The sequence below is a fragment of the Lepidothrix coronata genome, unplaced genomic scaffold (genome assembly GCF_001604755.1).
Source record: "Lepidothrix coronata isolate B3197 unplaced genomic scaffold, Lepidothrix_coronata-1.0 Scaffold87, whole genome shotgun sequence".
Lineage (NCBI taxonomy): Eukaryota > Metazoa > Chordata > Aves > Passeriformes > Pipridae > Lepidothrix > Lepidothrix coronata.
In genome coordinates this window covers 1,788,735-1,811,910 of record NW_016690267.1, presented here as the reverse complement: position 1 = coordinate 1,811,910, position 23,176 = coordinate 1,788,735, and the positions used below count along the sequence as shown (strand labels likewise).

Below are 23,176 nucleotides of genomic sequence, written 5' to 3'. Positions count from 1 at the left end.
GCACTGTGCTAGATGGATCAAGTATCCAATAGAAAAGTTCTAAAATTAACATTAATTACATTAATTGATTCTGTAGTTGAACTAGACACAAAGCTTGGTAAATTCAAGTACCTTGCTAGTTAACTGCCTGTACTTTTTGCATAAGTTTTCTTAAGCTTCTCCCTCTTTGGAAACTAAGACATCTTACTACCTCTGATTTGCTCATATGGAAATTGCTTTTTGACTCCTTAACATTTTGTTCCACCTCTCTGGAACTCATTTTATCGCAGGTATATTTTGCATCAAAGGAGACCAAAATGATGCAGAAGGAGAAGCTCTTACCATTTTACACAGAAGACCTCTAACCCTCTTTGCTGTTATTTCCAATCTTCTCAGCAGAGTTTTACAAATTATTCACTTCCTTTAAAAGTCTGAAAGTTGAGCTAAATTTGGCTTTCAAAGACTTACTAGAAAAAAAGGAAGGTTAACAGTTTCTCAAAACAAGACACCATTAGGTGCTGATTAGCTTCTGATGAGATAAATTGAAAGACTTGATCCTATTCTTTTACCAGGAATTGACTTAAAGTGAGCTATTTATACAAGGGCATCTAAAACCCCCCAGAAGCTGTCTAATTTTGAGCATCTCATTTTTTCTGAGTCTGATATTTCTGTGTCTCTAAATCTGAAGCAAAATTCATAGAAAGCAAGATGATTCAACAGTTCTCAAAAATCAGGCTTTTGCTATCAAACCTGGGGAAAAAAAAAATCAAAGTTAGATCACCCTTTGCAAAATATAATCTCTAAACTTTTAGGACCAAACCTTCTTGTGATGTCAAGAGGGCATGACAGTATTATAGATAGAAGAGCATTGATCTTCAGCCAAGGAAAAGACTTCGATGCTTGTTTCAGTCAACCACACGAGACCCACGGAGCACCTGATGTGCCTAAAACTCAGGAGCTTTCCCAGATGCAGCCTAATGTGTTCTTTGCCTTCCCAAAAAGGACCTGCTCTGACATTCCACCTCCATCAAATGAAGAGGGGATGTGCTCGACAGGGAGAGAATTAAATAAGCAGCACCACAACGCTTTAAGGATGCAGGAGGAGGAAATGCATTACTTTGTGCAAATAAGTATTTGTGACAGTATTTGTTAGGTGTGGCAGCTCCAAAATAACTACCTGCTGCAGCTGAAGATTTGAACAGATTAAAAAGGGCAAAGAAGTGTCATTTTGTGCTTCCATGGAGCATGGGAACACCCAGCCTGCAATGCCTCAGCAATTCAGTGGACCCACCAGGACACAGATACCATCCTCCACCACAAAGTGCTGGTTTGCAAAATAATCATAATTTAATTTTAAAAAGTTACAAAGCCGTTTGCAACTGCCCACTGTAATTATTTTATCTGGAAAACAAGTTCATTCTGGTCTTAACCAGGGGAAGGCATAAACATCTACTAATAGAGAAGAAACAAAGTTTAATTTGCTCATGGATCAGTGAAGTCCAAAAATGTGCATTCGTTTTGGGTGGACTCTGCCCTTTCTTGGAATTTAAGATTCAGGAGTGAGGGCCAGCAGAGCTTAGAAAGACAACCCTCACAATCTGCATCCACTCCTGGCTTCACTGACTGTAACAAACCACCCAGAAACTGAATACCTCAATAAATAAAAAGGGATCTCTTAAGAGGTAAGTTTATTTTCTTAAAAATCCCTCCAAACAAAGCAACAAAACCCCTGCTTTCTTTATGATGGTAAAGGTCATGGGCAATAACATAAGCAATATTCTTTAGGAAAAATGTTCTAAAAATGTGTGGATATAGAGCTAAAATATCACCTGCTAAATAGGAGCTCTTAAAGAGGGCAAAAAAGTGACATGCAATTTCAATTCTTCTACCTTTTACTCTTCAGGAGAGGCTTCAATTGGCTATGAGATATAGATTCTTTTGTTTAGATACAATACTAGATATAAATACTAGATACAAATTTAGAACTGCAACCTCTTGATGGAAGTGATGCTTTGAGATTTTTAAATTTATTTAAAAGTATTGCAAGTGCAAAGGAAGCAAAAGTGCAATCTAATAATCAATAGATTCTGCTTTATGGGAATAAAAACAACTTTAAAAAAAATTACAAACTGCAGGTTGTGTAACCCAGAAAATCCATGTGCTGAGATATTAAGATAAAGGAAGACAAATAACATGTTTTTAACAATGGAATTGCTGACAGTGTGTATAGTCCTGGTAAGGAATATTTTTGCATGAGCACCTTCATTTGCACATTTAGAAACAGCTCTTTAAAGTTCTTCTGCTGATGTTTTTCTCTGCATAAATCACAGCCACATTTGGGGGGCTACCTTTTCAGCACCTGTCTTTGCAGTATCCTGCCCTTTCAGTACCTGACTTGCTCATAATTCAAAAGAACAGTAGCTTTCATCTCCTACAGTCCAGATCTAATGCTGATCAATCACATTATGGAGCTGCAGGGAGAAATTACAAATAATATGAACTCCAGAACCCGCTTTATGCAGGTGTGATCTGTTTAGCATTCACAATCAGAGCGAGTAGGATCAGATATACTTGGATTCTGCAAATCAAAAATGCCCTGAATCTTATGTTATACTTAGCAAATACTACATTGAGACTATCCTCCAACAATACACTGAGATCTCACTGGAAGCTAAATTCCTTTCTGCAGCAGATAAGTGTAGATTTGATGGTGCTCTCCGTGCCCTTTGGACAGCTGCCTCTACACCAGCTACAGGCACAGCACGAATCTGCCACTGAGAGTCATCTTGAGAAATTCTAGCTTGCAGTAAACCTTCAATGGTTCACTGCTGAATTTATCTGAATACAATAGTCTTCCTGAGCCACTAAGACGTGTCTAAACCTCAGCTTACTGTGTATGCACAAAAGATCTCCAAGTAGCTTCGTGTGCTGGCAAGAAGCTAAAGTTTTGCACTAGCTCTGAACTGCTGAAATGCTCAGTGCTCTCTTTGCAAAGGCTCAATCCTTAAAAACATTTTGTGCCCAGCTCCAGGTGCAAGCAGATGATCTACAGTGTATTTTACAAACAGCATCTACCAGATACCTACCAAGGATCCAGCTCATGACAGTGGCCAGAGACTGTGATGGGCCATTGCGAAAGCCAGATGAATGTGAGTGGCTTTTCATGGTATTAGAAGGCAGGAATGAAGCTGAGTAGTTCCTCATCCAGAAATCTTGTCCATGAGGAGTCCTACCAAGGCAGGTCAGGAGTCAGCACAGGCTGAGGTTGCACTGTGTGAGGCTTGGGTAATTCTCGGTCATGCCTTCTCTGGAAGGATTAAAGTGAGCTTTAAGAAAGGCCTAGAGAGGTGTAAAACAGCCCATGTCCACTTTCAGGGCACCCTGTGAGATGCAGGGCAGATGTGCTCTTTGTCTCTGGAGTCACTCACCTCCATTAGGATTCATTATTCCAACACCAAAAGGAGCTTCTACAATACTCATTTCTACAATAGACCAGATCAGTCTGTGACTCTTTCAGAGGTCAGAGTTTTTCCAGTTAAAGTTATCTGAATAAAACTTGACACTTTACAAAATGTGCAGGAGTATCATCTTAACTTTTTGTAAGTGGTGGAAGAGCGACGTGTACTGAACAAGCAATTTACTGTCATGTCGATCAGTGGCAGACTCATGTAAAGAGCTCAAATTATCCTCCCTCCAGCTGGCAGACAACACTGCTTCCCCCACTGACACTCCTTGCACTGAACAGAGGATTTAAACCATTCTTCATGAACCCCTGTACATACTCCCTAGCATGATCTTTTATTTCTTCTTAACCCTGCTGTTACAATGCAAATACAGCAAATCCCCATTTCACAGGCACCACATAGGAAGCTGAAAAGGCATCAGCTGTTTGCTATAGGGATGCCCCTCAGACAAAAGCAAACTCTCACATGCACTGCTCTTTGCCTGGGGAGCCATTTGATATGAATACTTGGTACCTTTAAGAGCTGCTCTGATGAGGTTCAGTAGATTAAAGCATCTTTGCTAGCAGAGCCAGGGCAGCTTTTCACAGCATCATAAATCACTGATGTAAAGAAACCAAACCAAAACGCAATTCCTTCCTTTACAGGTGACATGAACCTTGAAGAGTATTTTGCAAGAACTGGCTATAAAGGCTCCCTTGAAAAGCAAGATTTGGAAACCTTAACTGATATATTCCAGCACCACATCCGTGCTGTTCCCTTCGAAAACCTCAGCATCCACTGCGGCGAGAAAATTACTTTGGAACTGGAGCATGTTTACAACAAAATCGTGCAGAGGAAGCGGGGGGGCTGGTGCATGGAAAACAACCAGCTGCTGGGCTGGGTCCTGAAGTGCCTGGGGTATGACACCAGCTTCCTGGGAGCATATGTGTTCAACCCCCACCAAAACACATATGCCACCATCATGACTCATCTCCTGGTAAAGGTAGTCATTGATGGCAAAGCCTACATCGTCGACGGAGGCTTTGGCGTGTCCTATCAGATGTGGCAGCCCATGGAGCTTGTGTCGGGGAAAGACCAGCCCCAGGCTCCCGGCGTCTTCCGCTTCACGGAAAAAAACGCCGTCTGGTACCTTGAGAAAATGAGACGGAAACAGTGTATCCCCAACCAGAACTTCTCTAATTCTGACCTGCTGGAGAAAAAAGAGTGTCGGAAGGTTTATATGTTCAGCCTTGAGCCACGGACAGTGGAAGATTTCCGTTTCCAGTGCACATACCTTCAGACCTCTCCAGATTCCCTCTTTACAAAGAAGTCCATCTGCACCCTCCAGACCACCAAAGGCTTCCGAGCGCTAATTGGGTGGACGTTCACTGAGACCACGTACAACTACAAGGAAAACATGGATCTGGTGGAGTTTGTAACTCTTGAAGATGAAGAGGTGGAAAAAACCCTCAAAGAGAAATTCAACATTACCCTAGATAGAAAACTCGTCCCAATTAATGTTAAAGGATCTTACACAATCTAGATGATCAGGAAAACCTACAACAATGCTACGTAGGTACAGCACCTTCCACTGTCTGTGCAATCCCTTCTGCAAGGTTATGGGATTCATTTACAGGTGACTGAAAGACAAATACAGTAATATGGGATTAAAGTGACTTTCACTTCGGGAAAAATTAGGAATTTAAGACTCTTGAGTCAGTCAGATAGAATTATTTGCTGTGAGATGACTGCCATTCAATTTTTGGCACAAACGTAGGATCTGATTTGAATCTGGTTATAAGCTTGGGTAAGAAATATGTCTGGGGTATATTGGACTGCCTGTAGCACACAAATAGGAGTATGGATTATTGATTGTGATGTGCTGCCAACACATTTTCTGTGGTTATTATAGGGAGACAAGTCATCTGTGAGCATTTAGACAATGAAGTACACATTTAAAACTTCATTTTTCATAAGATCCGACCACTCACCACTCATGTCATTTCTCTGCCTTTGTCATCTTTGAAAGGAGCATTGGGAGGCATAATTCTTTCACCATCATCCTTAGACAAAACATAATACAAAATGAAAATTATCATCATGTGCATCCTTTTGGCCATTACTGCAGTAAACTAAACTACCAAAAAGTAATTTTTGGTATGTACAGATTTTTCTGGTGATGAAAATTCTATATATTGCAGTGCTATAGTGGCTGATGGGCTCTAAGGAGATAACTACAAGCTTTGCTTCTGATAAGTAATCATCCTATAAATGGTGATTAAACGTCACAGCTGGCTTAGATTTACTTTTGTCCCAAAAGGGGTAGAAATGTTGTATTTTTAGTATTTCATTTTATTTGTATAACAAAGGTAGAACAATGAAGCTAAGCCCACTATATCCTTAATTCTCTACTCTCTGTGTATAGCAAACATAAGAGTCCATGTAGCTGTCCTGCATGGGAACTGCTTAGCACAGGAGCTTAAATGTCACAAGGGAGTTTGCTCATCTGTATCAAAGTGAAAACAAAACCAGGAGCCAGCCAAATCTAAAAGAAACTCTTTCTTTTGAATTATTTCACAATCACGTTTCCTCATTTTTTAAAAAATATTGTTCCTCCTACCATGCTTCTCTGCAAAAAGCCCAACCAAGGGGAAACATTCTTAAATACATACAAAAATAGCAGAAGCAGTGAAAAACACTCTTTCTCCCCAGTCTGAGTATTGGTCAAATGTTGATTCCTCCCACTGATAGTGTATTTTTGCTCAAAGGCATCACCTGATCGTTAATCTCACAAATGCTGTAAGTGTATACCAGAAAATAAATAAAAGGAAAATAAAATCATTAAGAGTTGTTTCAAGTACAGCTGCCCCCAGCTGCATGACTCCTGCACACACCATCTGCTAAGTGGGGTCTGTTCACTCCTGATACCGACCTGCAACCCTTCCCACCTCAAACTTCCTTGGATCATTAAGGTTGGAAAAGACCTTTACGATCATCAAGTCCAACCCTCAAACCCAGCACCAGGTTCACCATTAAACCCTGATCTCAAGTACCACATCCACATGTTTTTTGAACTCTTCCAGGGATGGTGACTCCACCACTTCCCTGGGCAGACTGTTCCAATCCTTTACGACCGTGGTGGCAGCTGATGGCCTGGGTGCACTTGTCATTGCCCAGGGATGAGGAACTGAGGACCAAGCAAGAGGTGATAGGGGACACAGAGATCTTACTGAGGTGAGAACACAGCTTTTCTATTAATAATGAAACTATGGGATTTGTTGGGTAATTTGTATTCATATTATTCTCTTATATTAAGGTCCCATTAAGGGGGTTTACCCTTTTCTAAGTGATTGATAATTACAAGGTGTTCCCTGAGACCTCAGGGAACATTACAAGCTTCAAAACACTCACCACCTCCATTCTAACTGATGGAAATTCCCATCTGCACTCACCCAGGTAACCAAACCATATATCTGTATGCAGTGAACTACAGCTGTTTTCTGGTGCTGCTCCCTCTTGAGGACAGTCATTAACAGGGTGGTTCTTCTGCCTCCCAGCTTCTCTAGAGGTGTTCCTGCTGTTGCTCCCAGATAATTGCTTGGGTTGTGATAATACAAAGGTTTCTTGAGCAAAGGTCTGTGGACTAATATCAGCATTTTTAACTGTGCCTCCAATAATGGGATTCAACTCCCTTCTGCTGTTCAGTTCATATTAAAAATCTATGGTGACTGAAGCTTCAACCCTCTCCTTGACTGTTGATAACCACTCTGAGTGGGATTTCTCCTCTTGATGTGACAATTATAAGCAGGTCCTCACTGTGCAACATCAAATCACACAAATAAATGCCAACACATACAGCTAACAAACAGGTTCACAGTTTAACCAAAGCTGCCCAAAAGCTGAGGAAAGCAGGTTATTGAGGTGTGAATGCCAGACCCAAAGTGCCTCAAAGGTGTGAGATGAGAATGTCGTAAAACCAAACAATACCAAACAAACCCGGGGGCCTCATGCTGGGGTCCCATTAGCAAGGTATTATTGTACAAGCTGATGTTATCCCATCCTGAAAAGAAACACTCAATCCTTAAAACATCAGCTCTCACAGAAACTTGCATTCACATGCGGAAGGAACTGTGGGATGTGTTACATCCCTCACCACCACTCTGCTTTATTAACACTCTCTGAGAAGGGTTTAATAAGGGCCTAAACGATTTTGCAGTTTTAGTTGTGGACTGTTGTTGAAATGAAGCAAAACAAATGCTTAGAAACCTCCCCTGTGCCCCCAGACTTGTCTAATTCCAAATACAATTTAAAAGTATGGTATTCCAATTAAGAGAAAGACAAGACAATTTCTTTTCTAAGTCTGAATGCTGGATTAAGTCCCAGAATCCCAGCCCAGCTGCCCATTACACACACACATGCAATGCCCAGTGGCAATGACAGCCATTGTAGCATTGCATAATGGAGTGTTTGATTAGAAAACAAGACACAGGACAGAAGAAACACGGTTCAAACTCCATGGCACCACTGAACATCCGGCCCCTCCCCAAAGAACCAAAGTTTAATCAGCTCATGCATTACTAAAGGGAGGACACAGGATGGCTCACTTCAGTTGGACTCTGGTCCTGGACTTTTTAAGATCCAACACTAAGCAGAATAAAAGTAAAATGAGAAACATCAGCAAGAAAGACAACGTTTTACTGTTCAGTACTTCCATGGTTCCAACCCCAGAAATAAACACCATGAGCCTGCCAAAGGACCAAACTTGACCTGTCAAGGGACAGACAACACTGTGAGCTGTGAGCACCAACTACACCCACACTTTGCTTTGTTCACCCCAACAGGTACCTCGGTGTCACAGGCACAAACACTTCTGGTGCCTGGTAACACTTCACCAGCTACATTTTGCAGGGAGCCACTTTCCTTCATAAAAACACTACTTACCCAACTTTTGTTCTCACTTTTCATTTAGAAACGTGACCACGTGGGAAGGTTCTACAGCTTAGAAACTTGCACATGAAAATGCATTTGAGTCTGTGTCAGAGCCAAGAAAGCTGGAATTACTGTAGGTTCTCTTTATGAATATTTCACTGCTACACTTACATCTTTATCAAGAGTACTTAAGCACAGATTTTGTACAGCAGAATGTTTCCACCTTGGGTAGGAAGCTGGAGTCAGACTTATATAAATACACATATATATGTATTTATACAATTGGAAATGTAGATGGGTATTTCAGAAGATCCCATTATAATACACCTGCTTGTAACTTTGGGCACCTAAAGTACATTTCAAGTCATGTAGGGCTGATTTTTGGTTTTGTCTTGCTCCCAACAGTGCACTATGGATGGTGTTTTTAAAGGCACATTTTACAAACTCCCCATGAATAAAAGATTGTGCTAAAAATGAGTAGCTGCTCTTACTGTAGCGTTTCAGTAGCTCACTGAGCCACCAGCTAAATGTGAACAGCAAAGCCCCCAGATTTAAAGACAATAAACTGAAATCTACCATTTCTTCACAGTTGGTGCTGAACATATTTAGGAAACAGCAGAACTACCCTCCCCCTCTCCTGATTCCAAAATCATGGATTTTCTGGGAAGCTGTTTAGTGTTCACTCACGTGCTTATTCAGGCACCGTGCCACTCACCTTTCCAGCTACCCCTAGGGAAATGACAGGAAATTAAGGATCAACATATGCCAGAATGCCCTTTAACTGCTCAAAATTACCCCCCATTGGACTGGACAGGACGCTGCAATCCAGGTGCAGAGCCTTGGCAAAGGCAGACTTCACGTGGAATTCATCTGAGCCACCACTGTTATCAAAATAAGCCAAAAGCTCCTTTATGTTGCACCACCAGGAACTTCCCCAGTGCCCTGTCTCTCAGGACATGCACTCACAGTGACATCTCCTGGTTGGTGGTGGTTCACTAGAACATACTTTACCCCTCAACTATCCAGCACAGCCATGCAGAAATTCACTCTCCATTCAAGAAATGTGCTCAGAGAGAGAGAGAGAGGAATCATTTTCCTACTAATAAGCAAGAAAGAATAATGGGATATATTCCAAGTTTTTCTTGTGACGACCAACAATAAATCATTTCTTAGCTCAGGTCACATCTTGCATGGGAAGAAAAATGTCTTGCCATCATTAACTTCTTTTCAGCTAGCAATAATATATGATCAGGTTTTAAGTAATTGAACCAGTAGCATTTAATTAGCTCCGAAAAACTATCTCAGATCATGAATCACAGCCTTTCCACCTGCATGAGGTCCCCTTTCTAGGTTAAAAGTATATTTCTCTTGCCATGTGTGATCCATCTTGAATATCTAATGAGGTGCTCCTGATATATAGATTATAGTTCATATATCACATGCAAAATACAGCAGGACACAGTGTCTCCTTCCTTAAATAATTGAGTTTCGTGTCTTGCTTCACTGAGCTGCTAAAAAAAGAAGAAGAAAAAAAAAAAAGCCTCTTGTGTCCATGACAGAATGGCCACTCCTCACTTCAGTTTAACCCATTCCTCTTTCTCCAGAGAGTCAACATTAAGGATGAGTAACTCAGACATCCTGAGCAAATGCAGTAATAGCAATATTTTATGCTGAAAGGCATTTCACAGAGAACTGCTATGATTTTAGGCAAGACCACATTGACATTTTTCAGAGCACTGACTGACCAAAGGACATGATGTTTCCTCGTACTTCAGATGGCTTCATCACATGCTGAAAAAATCAGTGCACTCAACTACTATTTGGGACATCTGTGGCCAGCACAAAACAGGATCACTTCTTATATCAGACTGTACTAAGCATCTTTTTTTTTTTTTACATTAAATAAGCTAAGCCACAATCATAAACCACAAAAAATCACAGTTTTTATTCAGCTTTCAAGCATGTTTCTGAAGCCGTTATTACGCTTTTATGACAAGACTTGGATAATTATAAGATTGGATTTTTTTGCTGAAAAAGAGGCAAGATGAGCAAACTTCTTTTGGAAGACAGAAACTAAGACTCACAATCTGCTCAAATGTCAAATTGTAAACGTTGCCCAATATTTGGCTTGCTCTATAAAAAAAAAGTTGCACTACAAAATCCTCTGTTTTTAAATAAACTTTATAAAAAATAAAATTCAATAAAGTGGATTTTATCTCTCTGTTCTTCTCCCATCTTATTTTTAGCACAGTAAAAATAAAAAAAAAATCACAAACATGCTTCTGCTGACTTTTTTCAATTTGAAGACAGCAAAAGTTTTCATTTTCATAATAAAGAAAGCAGGGGAAGCTGAGCTGCCTTAATGAACTGGACACAGCTCATCTTTGCTCTGAATACTTCTTTCAGATGTTACCTTAAATTGTAAAAAACATGGCTGTCCATTGCATGTGACACTTGATCTAGTTATGCACAACATTTAAAGAGACTGGTGGGATTAGTGCCCCACGTTAAAAGCTGCTGAGGGAGGAAAGGATGTATGACATCCATCAGAGACACATCCACTTGGAAAAATGTCTGTCGTGGATGGCTGAAATTTCAGTGAGAACAGAACAGATTTACAAATCCACCCTTTACATTAAATAGCAAAATCTCCAGTCTCCAGTCCGTGATACTCTGTTTGGGAGGCATTAGGTAACATTTCTATTGGCTCCACTTGTGCAGTTGACATTAATCCTGAGGTTTTAAGAACATTTTCTTAGCTTTTTTCCTAGGTATTATGTTACTATTCCTATCTTCATCAACTTCCTCATCTTCATCATCATCCTTGAGTACACGTTGGTCTCTCTTTCTCAAAAATTTCTTCCCTATTGTTCCCACTAATGTTTCGTATCTGGAAAGAGAATAAAAAATTTTACACCTTTTATTAAAATCAGAAAAAAAAATTTCAGTGGAGCAAATCAGAAATCTAATCAACAATTTAAGTGGTGTAAAAAACCTGGTCATTAGAAGCCTGAGAAGCACAAGTATTACATGAGGGCTTATTAGATTATTCATTCTGACAATTTGAATTGTTAACAATTGGTAACAAGGAGGAAAGTAGCATAGAATACCTAGATATCAAAGGGCAGAAGTTATTTTATCCCCAAAAGTGATGGAGATTCCACTGAAAATAAATCAGCATTCCTGGAAAATCAGTTCTGTACAGTCTGGTTTGGGGTTTTTTTGCTTTATTTTGTTTGTTAGTTTCTTGGGTTTTATTTCCCCGCACATAATACAGTAACATATCACATTCCTAGCTAGTGATCATTATGTCATAAAATATAACTTACCTTCTGGCCATTTCTTCATCTGACACATCAGCTTCCATTTTATCATCCACTTCAATTTCTTCTTCCTTGCATTTGGAGTTCATTTGGATCATTAACTTCTGAAAATGAAGTAAGAAACAGCTTAAATATGTAACCATGTCACAGTGGCAACTGTGCTGAAATTCACAGGTAGGAGAAGCACACAAAAGACAAGAATCAAATTTAACAATTATTTGCTGTGCCTGGGCAGGTTTGAGCATATTGTAATGAAAACTCACAAAGAAAAGGCAATGTGCCTGTCTGTTGCTAAGCTGAGCTTAGAGTTTGCCTTTGGGAAAAGAGGCCACACAGAGAGTGTGTTTTCAGTGTATTGTGATACTCAAACATCCTAAGGGGCACTCCAAACATCTTCAGGAGACCAGAGAATTAGACCATAATTAATTTTTCATTGTGAAGTTACCACGTAGTCCTTGAAATAGTTTTGTTAAGAGGGAAGAATATCTGCAAGGATTCACAGTTAAAGCCAGGAAGCAATCAGATGCTGAGTCACAGGGACAGCAAGTTCAAAATAACTGAAAGAATCTCCTAAGTAAAGCATCTTGCATAGCCTTCTGCAAACCTCTTAGTCTTTACACCTTCATCCTCTTGCTTCAGTTCAGGGGTAACCTTTTTATTACTGTCCCTGTGCAGTTCTATCAGTGTGAATCATGCCAGAAAGAAATTAAAGACTCTCTTTCCCAGCACTTTTACTTTGGAACTCTAAGACCTCACACAAGTAAGCGTTGAAAAAATAGGGCTGAATGGTTGTAGGTTGGACTCTGCATTAAATGTCAGGAGGAAAAGTGAGCTTTTGTTTTGGTGAGCAGCATGTGGGATGGTTTCCTCACTTCAGGGAGAGAAAATCTGCAGGAGTCATGCAATTACTGACTACCAGCACAGGGAGATAAAAAGCTTCTATTTACCAGATGCTGCATTGATCCAACATTTTGGATTGAATCATGGAGTTCCTGCACATGAGAGGATTTATGGAAGGTGCTGCAAAGGCCAAATGGGATGCAGTGTGAACACTCAAATCCCCACCCCCAAGGGCTTTTCAATCCTAATGCGAGACCACCTCAAACCAGGACATTTAAACAGTACCTCAATTTCTGGATTGAATCCTTTGAAGGACATTCTGCCATAAACCAGATCCTCACACCGCACAAAGCTTCTCTCTTCAATTATACAGCTCCTGCACGAAACCCCAAACCCAGCATCTTGTCAAATGGTGCACTTTAAAATAATCAAATTAAACAAATGCAAAAAGGATTTGCTGCCTTCCCCCCCCGCACAAATAAACAAAACCACAGTGTATTTTATACCATCAACCACTTTCCGAAGCTTAATTGCTCTGATAAATCTGTCAGTACAAGGAGCTTGGAGTGCAAAGGAATGCTTTTTGCCAGCAAGACTGTGCCAGTTCCACATGCAAAATTAACTCTCCTGACAAAAAGCACTCTTTGCTGATATGATTCCACCTACATTAATACTTTTGCCAGAATAAAAATACCACATAAATATCACTCTCCAGGTGGCATTACTATACTAGCAAAAGCTTCTAATTAATTTTTCATTGTGCTGTTAGACCTGGCATTAGTTTGAGTCTGCCAGGACATAAAACACTGTGTCATTCTCTGTTCAGCAGGGACAGATTTCCCCCTTCTCTCTCCTTTTTTCCTTCCTCTAATGAGCATGGTGTGAGAAAAGAAACATGACCCTGAGGTGTTCACAGTACACGTGCTAGATAAAAGTATTTCCGTGAATTGTTCCTTCCTTCTCTTCCTCACACACGTATGTACCTGTTCCCTCATCCTCTTCATCTCCCATGTGAAACAAACTCTCAGGACCATAGGAAGTTAGGCTGAAGAGATTAAGCTCATTCTCCTACCTCAAGGCAGTATCAGTTAAACATGTACCATGAGCAGCAGAGGTCCTCCTAACCTGTCCTCAAAAGACTTCCAATGAGGAAGAATCCAGTGTCTCCTCAGGCAATCTATTCCAGAGCTTCAATAGCCTTATTGTTAGAAAAATTCTCCCAATGTCCAGCTTCAACCTGCCTTGCTGCAACTGAAGCTCAAATACCTTTTTGTCATATCCAGCAAGAGCAATGGAAAAGAGTTTATCAATGACCTTATTCAGCTACAGTTAATTCCTTGGGTCCCAGCTTTTTCAAAATTATGTATGTTCTCCCTCAATGGAATTTTTTTACACTTGTGAAAGGATGAAACCCAAGCAGTTTTAAAAGTGGTTTTCCTGCTATTTGAAGCACGTTTCTAAAGAGCAGGACATTTTCTTCCTTGTTAGCTAAGCCTTCCTTTCTTTTTGCCATTATCTCTCCTATTTCAAAAACAGGATTTGAAGTGAGCTGGACACAAGAAGACAGAACTGTCCTGAATGAACTTAACCGTGTGACTGGAGCTGAATTTACAAACACAAAGTTTCAAACTTCTTTTTTTCAAATGAAGGGAAAAAGCAGCAGTGAATGAATAGGTCTCTGACTGAAAGAAACTAATTATATGCATCTAGAACAATGTGTGAGTGAAAGAAAACAACACACACAAGAATTGAAAGTAGGTCAAACTACACTAGGCAACCTTAAGAACAGCCCTGAAAGTAAGTAATAAAGTTGTAATGCCAGTCTCTTACTATTTTAGCTTCTGTTAACTGTTGATTAGCAATATTTATTTTATAGAAAAAAATACAAATATACTATTTCCATTTCAAAACAATCCAATGATGATAAGAAGTACAAAAGGTTACAGCTTACTCTTTTTCCTTTAGATCTGGTACATCAAGATACCAGTGTTCATCGCTAATTATCTTCTTTTCTTCCTCTTCAAGTTGTTTTTTAGTTTGTGAATCCAAACCCCTTTGCATGAACTACAAAAAAAGACACATAAACACACAGCGTCAGTTTTTTTCATCATGAGTATGTTCTGAACATGCAATAATTACATGATGCCAATTATCCATTACATAACATTTAGCAGTTGATAAAAAGTAAATGCTTTTTAAATTTTTCTCTGAGTTTGGTCTAAGTCTGGGCAAACAGGCCATGGAAAAGTAAACAGCTGCTGATCGCAGCAAGTCAACAGTGAGTCACATCTGTACTTACACATAAAGAAACATCTTTCCTGGTTAGTTTTGATGGATTTGAGTTGTCACAACTCTGTAACTTTGCTAAGATTTTTCTAATGTTTCAACAAAGGCCAAAGAGAACATAATGGTGTTGAAGTTATTGCTGCACATCAGAAGCCAACTCCACCCACACGACTCAGAGCTAGAGGCAGGTCATACCAGGCTGTCCTTTTTTTGAAACACCTGTACTTTTAACCATCCTCTTCTTTTCTCACATTTAATTTAATGAACTGGATTGCATTTGTAGCTCTGAAGGCGCAAACCTGCTTTTGGAAGTGGAAAAAAAGTAACTGAGACTTTGAAACCAGACTATGAAAAAAGTCTTCTGCATCCAGCTGTGCTAAAGGGAGATGTTACCAGCTCTTCACTTCTCACTGATGACCCACCAAAGCACCAGTTGAGTGGTGTATATATAAGCACCTGTGAACCCACTGCAGGAACAGTCTGCCAAAATAGCTGAGACCAATAATTAAGTTTAGGGCAAGACTGCTACTTTTGCCTAATACAAGGACATTGCTGTCAATCCCTTCCTCGGTGATAACCCCTGTCAGAGGATGGGAACAGGCAGGGGGAGACAGTAACCTCTCAACAGCTGGGAGTAGAAGACATCTGTCACAGCCTTTGAAAAAGTGCTGAGAGCACAGAACTACACACCTGAGGTCTGTGAAACATCACTGTAATTTCCATTTGTCTCAAGCCAGGTGCCTGAACTGAGTGACAATTAAGTCTCAACAATGTCAAAGAAACAAGCTGGAAAAAACAGAACTCTTCACAATGTTACAGAAATAATCCCTGTATTCCCACACCCCTAGAAGCTGGGACCTCCCTTAAGATCTACAGAAAATGTTTGAGTAACTGTACCTGTCACAGGTCTACATTTATAGGAATGTAATTCTCAGATAGAGTACAGTTTATATGCAGTCCTATAAGAACTGTTTTGTGGCTATCAAAGCATACCTGTATGTGCACCACTGCAGAGGAATCTTATATCAATTAATTTTACACCTCTCATTTAGAGCTGCATCATTGTTCTGTTCAGATAAGCCTGCAGGCTAACAGGTAACATGTCAGCGGGAACACTACACTTGAACATAGTTTAGGTCCCAGCTAAAATGGGCTTGGTTGGAGATAAAGCCCAGAATGCATCACAAAACACTTTCCTCCCACAAAACCCTGCACTGCTGAGTTTATTTAAAATATATAGGTAATACAGATGTGTAATATATGTATTATATATACCACACACATCTTTTCAGTCCTCACAAAATGCCCAAGCTAACCAAACCAAACTCTGAAGTAAAAGCTAGTAGAGCTAGTGTCTCATTTTGCATTTATATTTCTATTTGCATCCACTGTGCAAGATCTTTAATGCAAGAAAAATTGACTTTTGCTTTCTGAGTCGATTCAGAATATGTCAAAGCTTTCCAATTAAAATTACAGTATCTTCTCAAGGCAAATAAGTGAATCTATCATGTGGAAAACCACATTGCTCAAGGAAATTGGTTAGCCAGTCAGAAATCTCAACAGGAGAAATTCTGCTACAAGCACCCAATTAAATAATCATTTCACATTACATTTTAAAGATTATGTTTCTAAAGATTGCTACAGGAATAACTAGATAAAAATTATGTAGTCACGTTTATCTAAAAAGTAAACACACAGAGATGAATTAAATATATACTCATTGTGCTAGACACAAAGTCAGTAACTGAGTGGTTGGTTGGATTAGTTTCCCTAAGCAACAGGACCTGGATCAAATGGTGTAAGATGTAAAAGTGGGAGCCATCCTTATGTGGTGGGTACCTGTGGCCCAATCCTTAGTGCAAATGGTCCTCACAACGCTACCACTGACCACATGTCACCTCTGGGTGCCACTTCACCCATGGTAGCAGTACCCGCAGAGGCAGCTGCTAAAGGCTTAATTAAAACACTTGTAAACAAGAAGATGTGCAGAAGGAAAGTGCTAAATGCTAGGTCTGTCTGTGACCTTTTCAAAACCTACTCATCTCTTCAAAGCTGGTTACTCCTGCCCGGACTGTAAACCTGCAAATGTCACAGGCTGGTTCTTCACGGCCTTTCATGGAAGAAAGTCTAAAAACCTGCTTTTGAAATCTCCAGGGGGTTAATAAATTGGCAAGCAACAGGAGTAAAAATTTTAAGGAGAGTATTATATAAAAATGAGAAAAAATAATGATGCTGCAATCCAGGTTATAAGAGTCTGAGTGTCACACTATTGGCTAACTCAACTCAACATCTACTCTCTTCTGAGAGGAGGCAAGATGTGTTCCATCCCCTCTGCGTACAAGTTTTCATCTTTCATGAGTGGCAGCATCTATTAACTGGGGTAAATATTCCATCATTTTACTGCAACAGAGTACACTTTATGTTAAAGATTGAACTGATGTCAGCCAAAACTCTTTTCAGCTAGAATGTGAAATACAGCCCCATATATATACGTGGGGGGGGGGGAAATGGTTAAATAAAACACCACAAAAAACACCACTACAAGCAAAAAGCCACAAAGGCCCCATCATATTCAGTTATAAAAATTGAATGGATATTAAGAAAAAAAATAATAATGGGAACTCCAATTTTACTGGTTGTTTTCCAGCAATAAAGAACTATCAATCACTGAATCAGGAATTGTAGTATGCCGTGTGAAGCAGAATCCATTAGCCAGCAAGCAGAGATTAATTTCACATTGGTGACACGAGATTCACAATTCCAAGAGTTAACAGGCACGCCAGGATGTTACCAAGCTCCCTGACATTTATAAATCGGGAAAGGAGGTTAACGCTGCCATTCAGGCTGGGGATTTCATTAGCCAGCAATGTAAACAGTGAGAAAAATGGACACAAGAAAAAAGAAACTTCCCCCGCTCTATATTAAAGGCCCCACCCCCCAGTAAAGCAAGCAGCATTAACATTTTAATTTCCACGTGGTGGTGGGGCAAGTCTTATAATTTATATTCACAAAAAGAAACCCAGAGGAGCCAGATGGAAGAAAAGCTCCCTCGAAAGGGGCAATGCAGTTGGCTCCTGAAGAGGCACTTTCGCTGGAATCACGAAGCTGCTCTGCTGGACCGAACCCTGCAGTTTATAACCCCCTGAGAGCGTTTAAAGCAGCGAGTTCTTGCTGGGGAAGCTGGAGAGGAGCAGCCCAGAATCCTGGGGAGGAGGGGGGGTGGCCAGGGCCCGGTCACCATCGATAAACTGGATTTCAAACGTGAAGGCACCGATGGCCGCCTGGCACAGCCGGGGCTGGGCACGGGAAATGCTCCAAACCAGGGCACTTCGCCCGGGGGACACCCACCCACCCTCTCCCCGGGGCCGCCGCCGACCACCGGCTGCCGGCACGGCCCCTGCCCCGGCCCCGGCCGGGCGGCCCCATCCTGCCGCTTCCAGCCTCCCCTCACCCCCGCGCGGGGCTCAGGCACCCCCTGCCCCTGCTTCCCCCCTCACCTTCATGCGCAGCAGGTTCTTGGACAGCTTGGATTTCACCTCGGCGGCCATGGCGGCCCGCAGGCCGCGGCGGATCCCCGCGCTCGCGTAGCGCCCAGGCCGCGGCAGGGGCGGGGGGAGCGGGGAGGCTCCACCTCCGGCCGGGGAGCGGGGCCTGCCCACGGCACGGGGGAGGCACAAACAGCCGTAAAAGTGACAACTTTGCGGCTGTGTGGGGTGAGGGACGCCCGGGGGTGTGAGCGGGACGTAAATCCGCCCCGGTGTGAATTCGTGAATTAGAAAGGAAACCCCGATATGTCTTATCAACGCTTGTGGTGCCGCAAGTTTATGGCTTCACCCATGATTTTCTGATACTTCAAAGAGAAGGAAAAAAAGTATATAAGGTCATTCTTGCATTGGCATTTGGAGACTGCTCGACTTCTTTAGCTTTCATTTTTTTACAGTCAGCACTGGCTTTGACTTGCAATAAAATCCCACCAATCGCAAAGTGGTCAAATGCGATTAAAACTGAAAAGCACATAAATTCAAAGATATTATTGCCTCAAAGCTTTGTTAGCCCTGAATCATGATCTGTGAATTCACTGTCTTTGGGCTGCCAGGCTGGGCCCTGGGAGCCGAGGAGGAAATCCTGATAGGAAATTACCGGCTGACTCCCTGTCACAAGCAGGGTACCACAATTTCTCTACATACACTCATAAATCAGATTTCTGACGCCTGTTTTGACATTTGGCACATAAACTGGGTGATAAAGCTATAAGAGTGAGGGTTCAGTGTTCAAAACTTTAATGAACTGGTGTGCTCCAAAAGACAATCTAGGGAGAAAAGTTCCTGTATTTGCAAGGTGTAGGTCAAAAGCTTGAAGAACTCTGTCAAGATTTATGTTCTAATAGATTCCACAGAAAGGTATAATGAAGGGCAAAACCTGATTGCAGAGGGAAAGGAGGAAGAATTATCCCCATGCAGACATCCTGCAGACAGTTAAGCTCGGTGGGTTAAAATGACCAGAAGTGTGAGTGAAACATTGAGCAACAAATGCTTCAAGGCAAAGTCATAACACTGCAAGAAAATATTTAATTTTCATATAGGGAAGGCACCTTCATTCTCAGGCTCTGTAAATGAGTTGAGGCTGCTCTGAAATTGAAGGCCCCAGTGAGAAAGTGTCTTTGTGTGTGTGGGAACTATCCTGTTTAGCTCCTTCTGTTCCCTTTCTCATTAACAGCTATCAACCCTTCTCAACAAAAGAAAGCTGGAAAGAAATTTGCCGTTTTCCGAATACAAATGTTCATAAAAGAATGAGTATGTTTGAATCTTAGTGAACAAACCAATAGGGAAAAGCTGTTAATTATTATAATGGCACGGTACAGTCATAATCTGTCCATTTTTGGTATTATTTTCTATTTGCCATGCATTCTAATAATGTATTTGCTTTTTGTTAATCATTGCAAATCAGAGGCCTGTTTTTCATTGCACGGCCTTCAATGTCACTCAGGGCTTCTCTGAGCAGTTTCACTTCATTTAAAGTCCAGGAACGTACTTTGAATGATTCCTTCTAAATACGTTACTGCAGGCTCCTCAGCACTTCTGCAGCCACTGAGCTATGGCATTGCCTGGCTTTGCTTGGTGCCCTTTGCAAAAGCTGTTCCCGTCCCTCCTTCCTGCCCACAGAACATCCCAGCTCAACAATTCCTCCACAGGCACTGCCTACAGCCCGTTTGGGCTGAGGCCATAGCACATATCAGCTGCCTGATATCTTTGTTGGGAAGGAGCATCATACCAGCAGCTCTCTGGGAGCTGAGTCTAATAATTTATGGCACCATGCAGTGTCTGACTGGGAGGGGGAGAGTGCAAGGAGTTTTCAGCCCATCTAACCATGAGAGTTATTCCTGGTGCTCCCTGGTGAGTGAGAACTCAAAATCCACATCCTGAGCCCCCTTGCACCCCGTATCTTGATGCCTCACCACGGGTTTGCACAGAGATGCTGCCGCTGTTTGTCTTGTGTGTCGGCACATCAGCCAACAACCTGCCTCGATACAGGCAGGGAGAAGTGCTTTGCAGTAAAGGCACTATAGGCTCTGTGATGTTTATTTAGAAAAGTGGAGATTGTAAAAAGGCTGCCACGGAATTTGATCTATTTTGGCAGTAAAAAAGTCCAAAGGAAATTTTTGGATTACATCTCCCATCACTTGAATTGGATGGGGAGGTTATAGATAACAATCAGCTGTCTGGTGGACCAGATTATACTGTCTGGTAAATCTGAAGACACTCCATTGATTATAGGAGATATTTTCATGATTTACTGGTGGTGGTGGAGGCAACTCAGAAGAGAATCCAGCCCTGTAAATACTCCTGCTTGTGAGGCAGAGCGAGGGTGAGGAGGAGACGTAGGTTTAGAGAAGAATGGAGGGTCATTATAAATGGCAATTAGACACCTCTCCTGCAGCTCTGACTTCTGCACAGCAGCTCCACTTTCAACCTGGAAATCCATTTCTTTTTCAAAACAAAAATACTCAGGGAAATAACTCGAGGGAAAGGAGATCCATCTCATCAAAGGTTGTACATTAAACAAGCAGATAAAAGATTTTTCTTCCTAGGAAATGTGGTCCCTTCTCCCTCTAGTAATTAGAGAAGTCAAATCAAAGTTGTCATTAACATTATTTAAGGCATAATCTCTCTTGGAGCAACACAAGTTACAGCTGTGAACTAATTTCACGCCAGTGGGATCTAATTTAGGGGGAACTCACGTCTTACTTTTTCTGTAACCTCCTACTTATTCATATTCTCATAGTATTATGATTTTAGTGCAAAATGGGTATCTCAAACCTTACACCAAGCGATCATTTGATTTGATATGAGCTGTCTTTGAATTCTGAAGCAGCTTTTTACAGCTCTCAGAATACCTGAAGCCTTCCCTCCCCCTCCCCTGCAAATGTAAAAATTCTTAAAGTATGACAGGTGAGTCATTAATTTGTGTCAAACTCCTCCACTGTGTTTTAAGTAAGGATATTATGTGTTTTTCTCTATGAATGAGGAAAAGAAAATGAGAGGTAGAGCCGCCGGAGGTCTGTTTGCAAACCTGAAAGGAAAGTGTGAAGTGCTGTGTACGACTGGGTGGGATCAGGAAAGCAGTTTTGTACCCTGTGCTCCCTACAGAGGTGGTGTGAAATCCTCCAAGTGGCAGAGGCGCCGTTTTGAAGTGGAGGACTCGTTTTTATCTCTCTCCTGCTCCCGCCAAGCTTTGAGCTGCTAATGCATGCGGCGTTTCGAGAAGAGCTCGGGTCCCGATGGCTGGGGCTTTGTTACAGTGTTCCTCACCCTTTGATGCGGGCGTGTGGAGCCCGCTGGCCCCGCACTGCTCATCCCACTTTGTACCTAATCCACGGAGGATACGGGTTAGCGACAGCTCTCGGCTCAGCCTGCGCTGACTCATCCTCTCAGCTTCTGAAGTCCCCTTTTCTGGCATTGACACCGGGTTAAGTGGCAGCTGACACACACACACACACAACGTTTTAAATCCCTGCCCCGCGTTCCTCGGTGGACCCCAAGTCTTCCCGTGGGCGGGGACGATACGGAAAGGATGAAGCAGAAGCCCAACTCCTATAATTTGGGTGACGTGGATCTGCAAACACAGTTCGTGTTGCTGATGCTTTCTTTTAATAGCCTTAGGTGGTTCACAGTCTATGCAAAGTGAAAAGGCGTGTCTAAAAAATGTGCTTGTAGCAAAACAGAGTTACAAAATCTCCAAGAACAACCAAGATGTGTCTTCGAAGAAATGTCTGTTGTCAGGTTAGGAGAAGACAATTCATTCTGAGTGCTTTTGGCTGTCCCCGTGGCAGGGCGGGCGATCTTTGTGTGAATAAATACAGTAGTTCCTTTTTGATTACAGAAAGAACCAGCTTCATAATGGTAGCTCCCTGTCTTTTGCCCAGACCTAAAGTGGTGGTGGGAACACACGCCAGTCTGTCATTCTGCTGGCATGTAGATAAGCTTCAAAACTTGAGCTTCAAAATTTGATCTTGGTTTGCAACGATTTGATATATCCCCACGCCAGGAGTCAGAACAGAGAGAATGACTGAAGAACACAGTGGAACGTCCTCCTCTTTGCTTTCCTTTAAAAATCAGGAGGCTTTTAACTTTTTGGATTTGATGGAATCACAATTAAAAGAGAAAAGGGAAATATCGCCTTCCATTTGGTAACTGTAAAAATGCAATCCAGCAGTGCTGCTGGTGCTTTGCTGTTTCTCAGGTCAATAAATGGCTCCCCTGACTTTAATAAACATTGATGCTCCAGGCTTGTTCTACAGTGATTGAACCTTTTTATAGTTTCAACCACTCGCATTGCATGAAAGACTTAAGATTTTTTTCCTTTTCTCCCCCCCCCCCCCTTTTTTCAGGAGCGTTGGTTCTGATTGATTAAATTGTCATTTTTGGAGTTGGTTGTTGAATTATAAGGTGGCATTTTTAACCATGCTATTTGTTTAAAGAGACAGCATTTTGATATAGCAAACCAGCTGAGGATTTTTAAGCAGTAAAAGGAAATTTTGTTCACTTTGTTCTCAGCCTTTCATCACTGCCTGACAGAAGTGCTCCTGAAAACAACATACAGCCTATGATATGAAGAGAAGGTACTTAGATCCACTCTCACTTTTTCTTTATTCCACCATGAAGCTGATTTGTGTAGCACTATATTGCTTTCGATTAGTAGTCAGATACCTCGTTGTTGTTCACATGTTTATCTTTCCAAGGAGAAGGGAGGGGAGGGGGAATTTGGGACATAAATGTGAGTCCTACCCAAGGTGAAATTAAGAGTAAGTGGCAGCACTGTACTTTGGACCAACTGATTTACCCCTTAATACACACAATGGATTTCTGTGCACTGAAA

General features: G+C 41.5%; 2 protein-coding genes across 2 annotated transcripts; one reads left to right on the top strand and one right to left on the bottom strand.

Annotated features, from left to right (window-relative positions):
• The first annotated feature begins 24 nt into the window (after window positions 1-24).
• On the top strand, window positions 25-6,260 carry LOC108500254 (arylamine N-acetyltransferase, pineal gland isozyme NAT-10). The gene is made up of 2 exons (XM_017820975.1): window positions 25-1,661; window positions 4,088-6,260. The coding sequence occupies exon 2, from the start codon at window positions 4,093-4,095 to the stop codon at window positions 4,963-4,965; it is 873 nt and encodes a 290-aa protein (XP_017676464.1). The 5' UTR covers window positions 25-1,661; window positions 4,088-4,092; the 3' UTR covers window positions 4,966-6,260.
• Window positions 6,261-10,272: 4,012 nt separating this feature from the next.
• Window positions 10,273-18,406, bottom strand: MPHOSPH6 (M-phase phosphoprotein 6). The gene is made up of 5 exons (XM_017820976.1): window positions 18,298-18,406; window positions 14,466-14,578; window positions 12,800-12,890; window positions 11,681-11,778; window positions 10,273-11,241 (listed from the first exon to the last, which is right to left on the bottom strand). Exons 1-5 carry the CDS (start codon window positions 18,346-18,348, stop codon window positions 11,079-11,081), a joined length of 516 nt encoding a protein of 171 aa, XP_017676465.1. The 5' UTR covers window positions 18,349-18,406; the 3' UTR covers window positions 10,273-11,078.
• Window positions 18,407-23,176: the final 4,770 nt, after the last annotated feature.

Coding starts and splice junctions, on each gene's coding strand:
- LOC108500254 (XM_017820975.1), top strand. CDS start 4,093: ATGAACCTTGAAGAGTATTTTGCAAGAACTGGCTATAAAGGCTCCCTT.
- MPHOSPH6 (XM_017820976.1), bottom strand. CDS start 18,348: ATGGCCGCCGAGGTGAAATCCAAGCTGTCCAAGAACCTGCTGCGCATG. Junction 12,891..14,465: donor CCAGATCTAAAGGAAAAAGA/GTAAGCTGTAAC, acceptor GGTTTCGTGCAG/GAGCTGTATAATTGAAGAGA. Junction 11,779..12,799: donor GATTCAATCCAGAAATTGAG/GTACTGTTTAAA, acceptor CTTCATTTTCAG/AAGTTAATGATCCAAATGAA.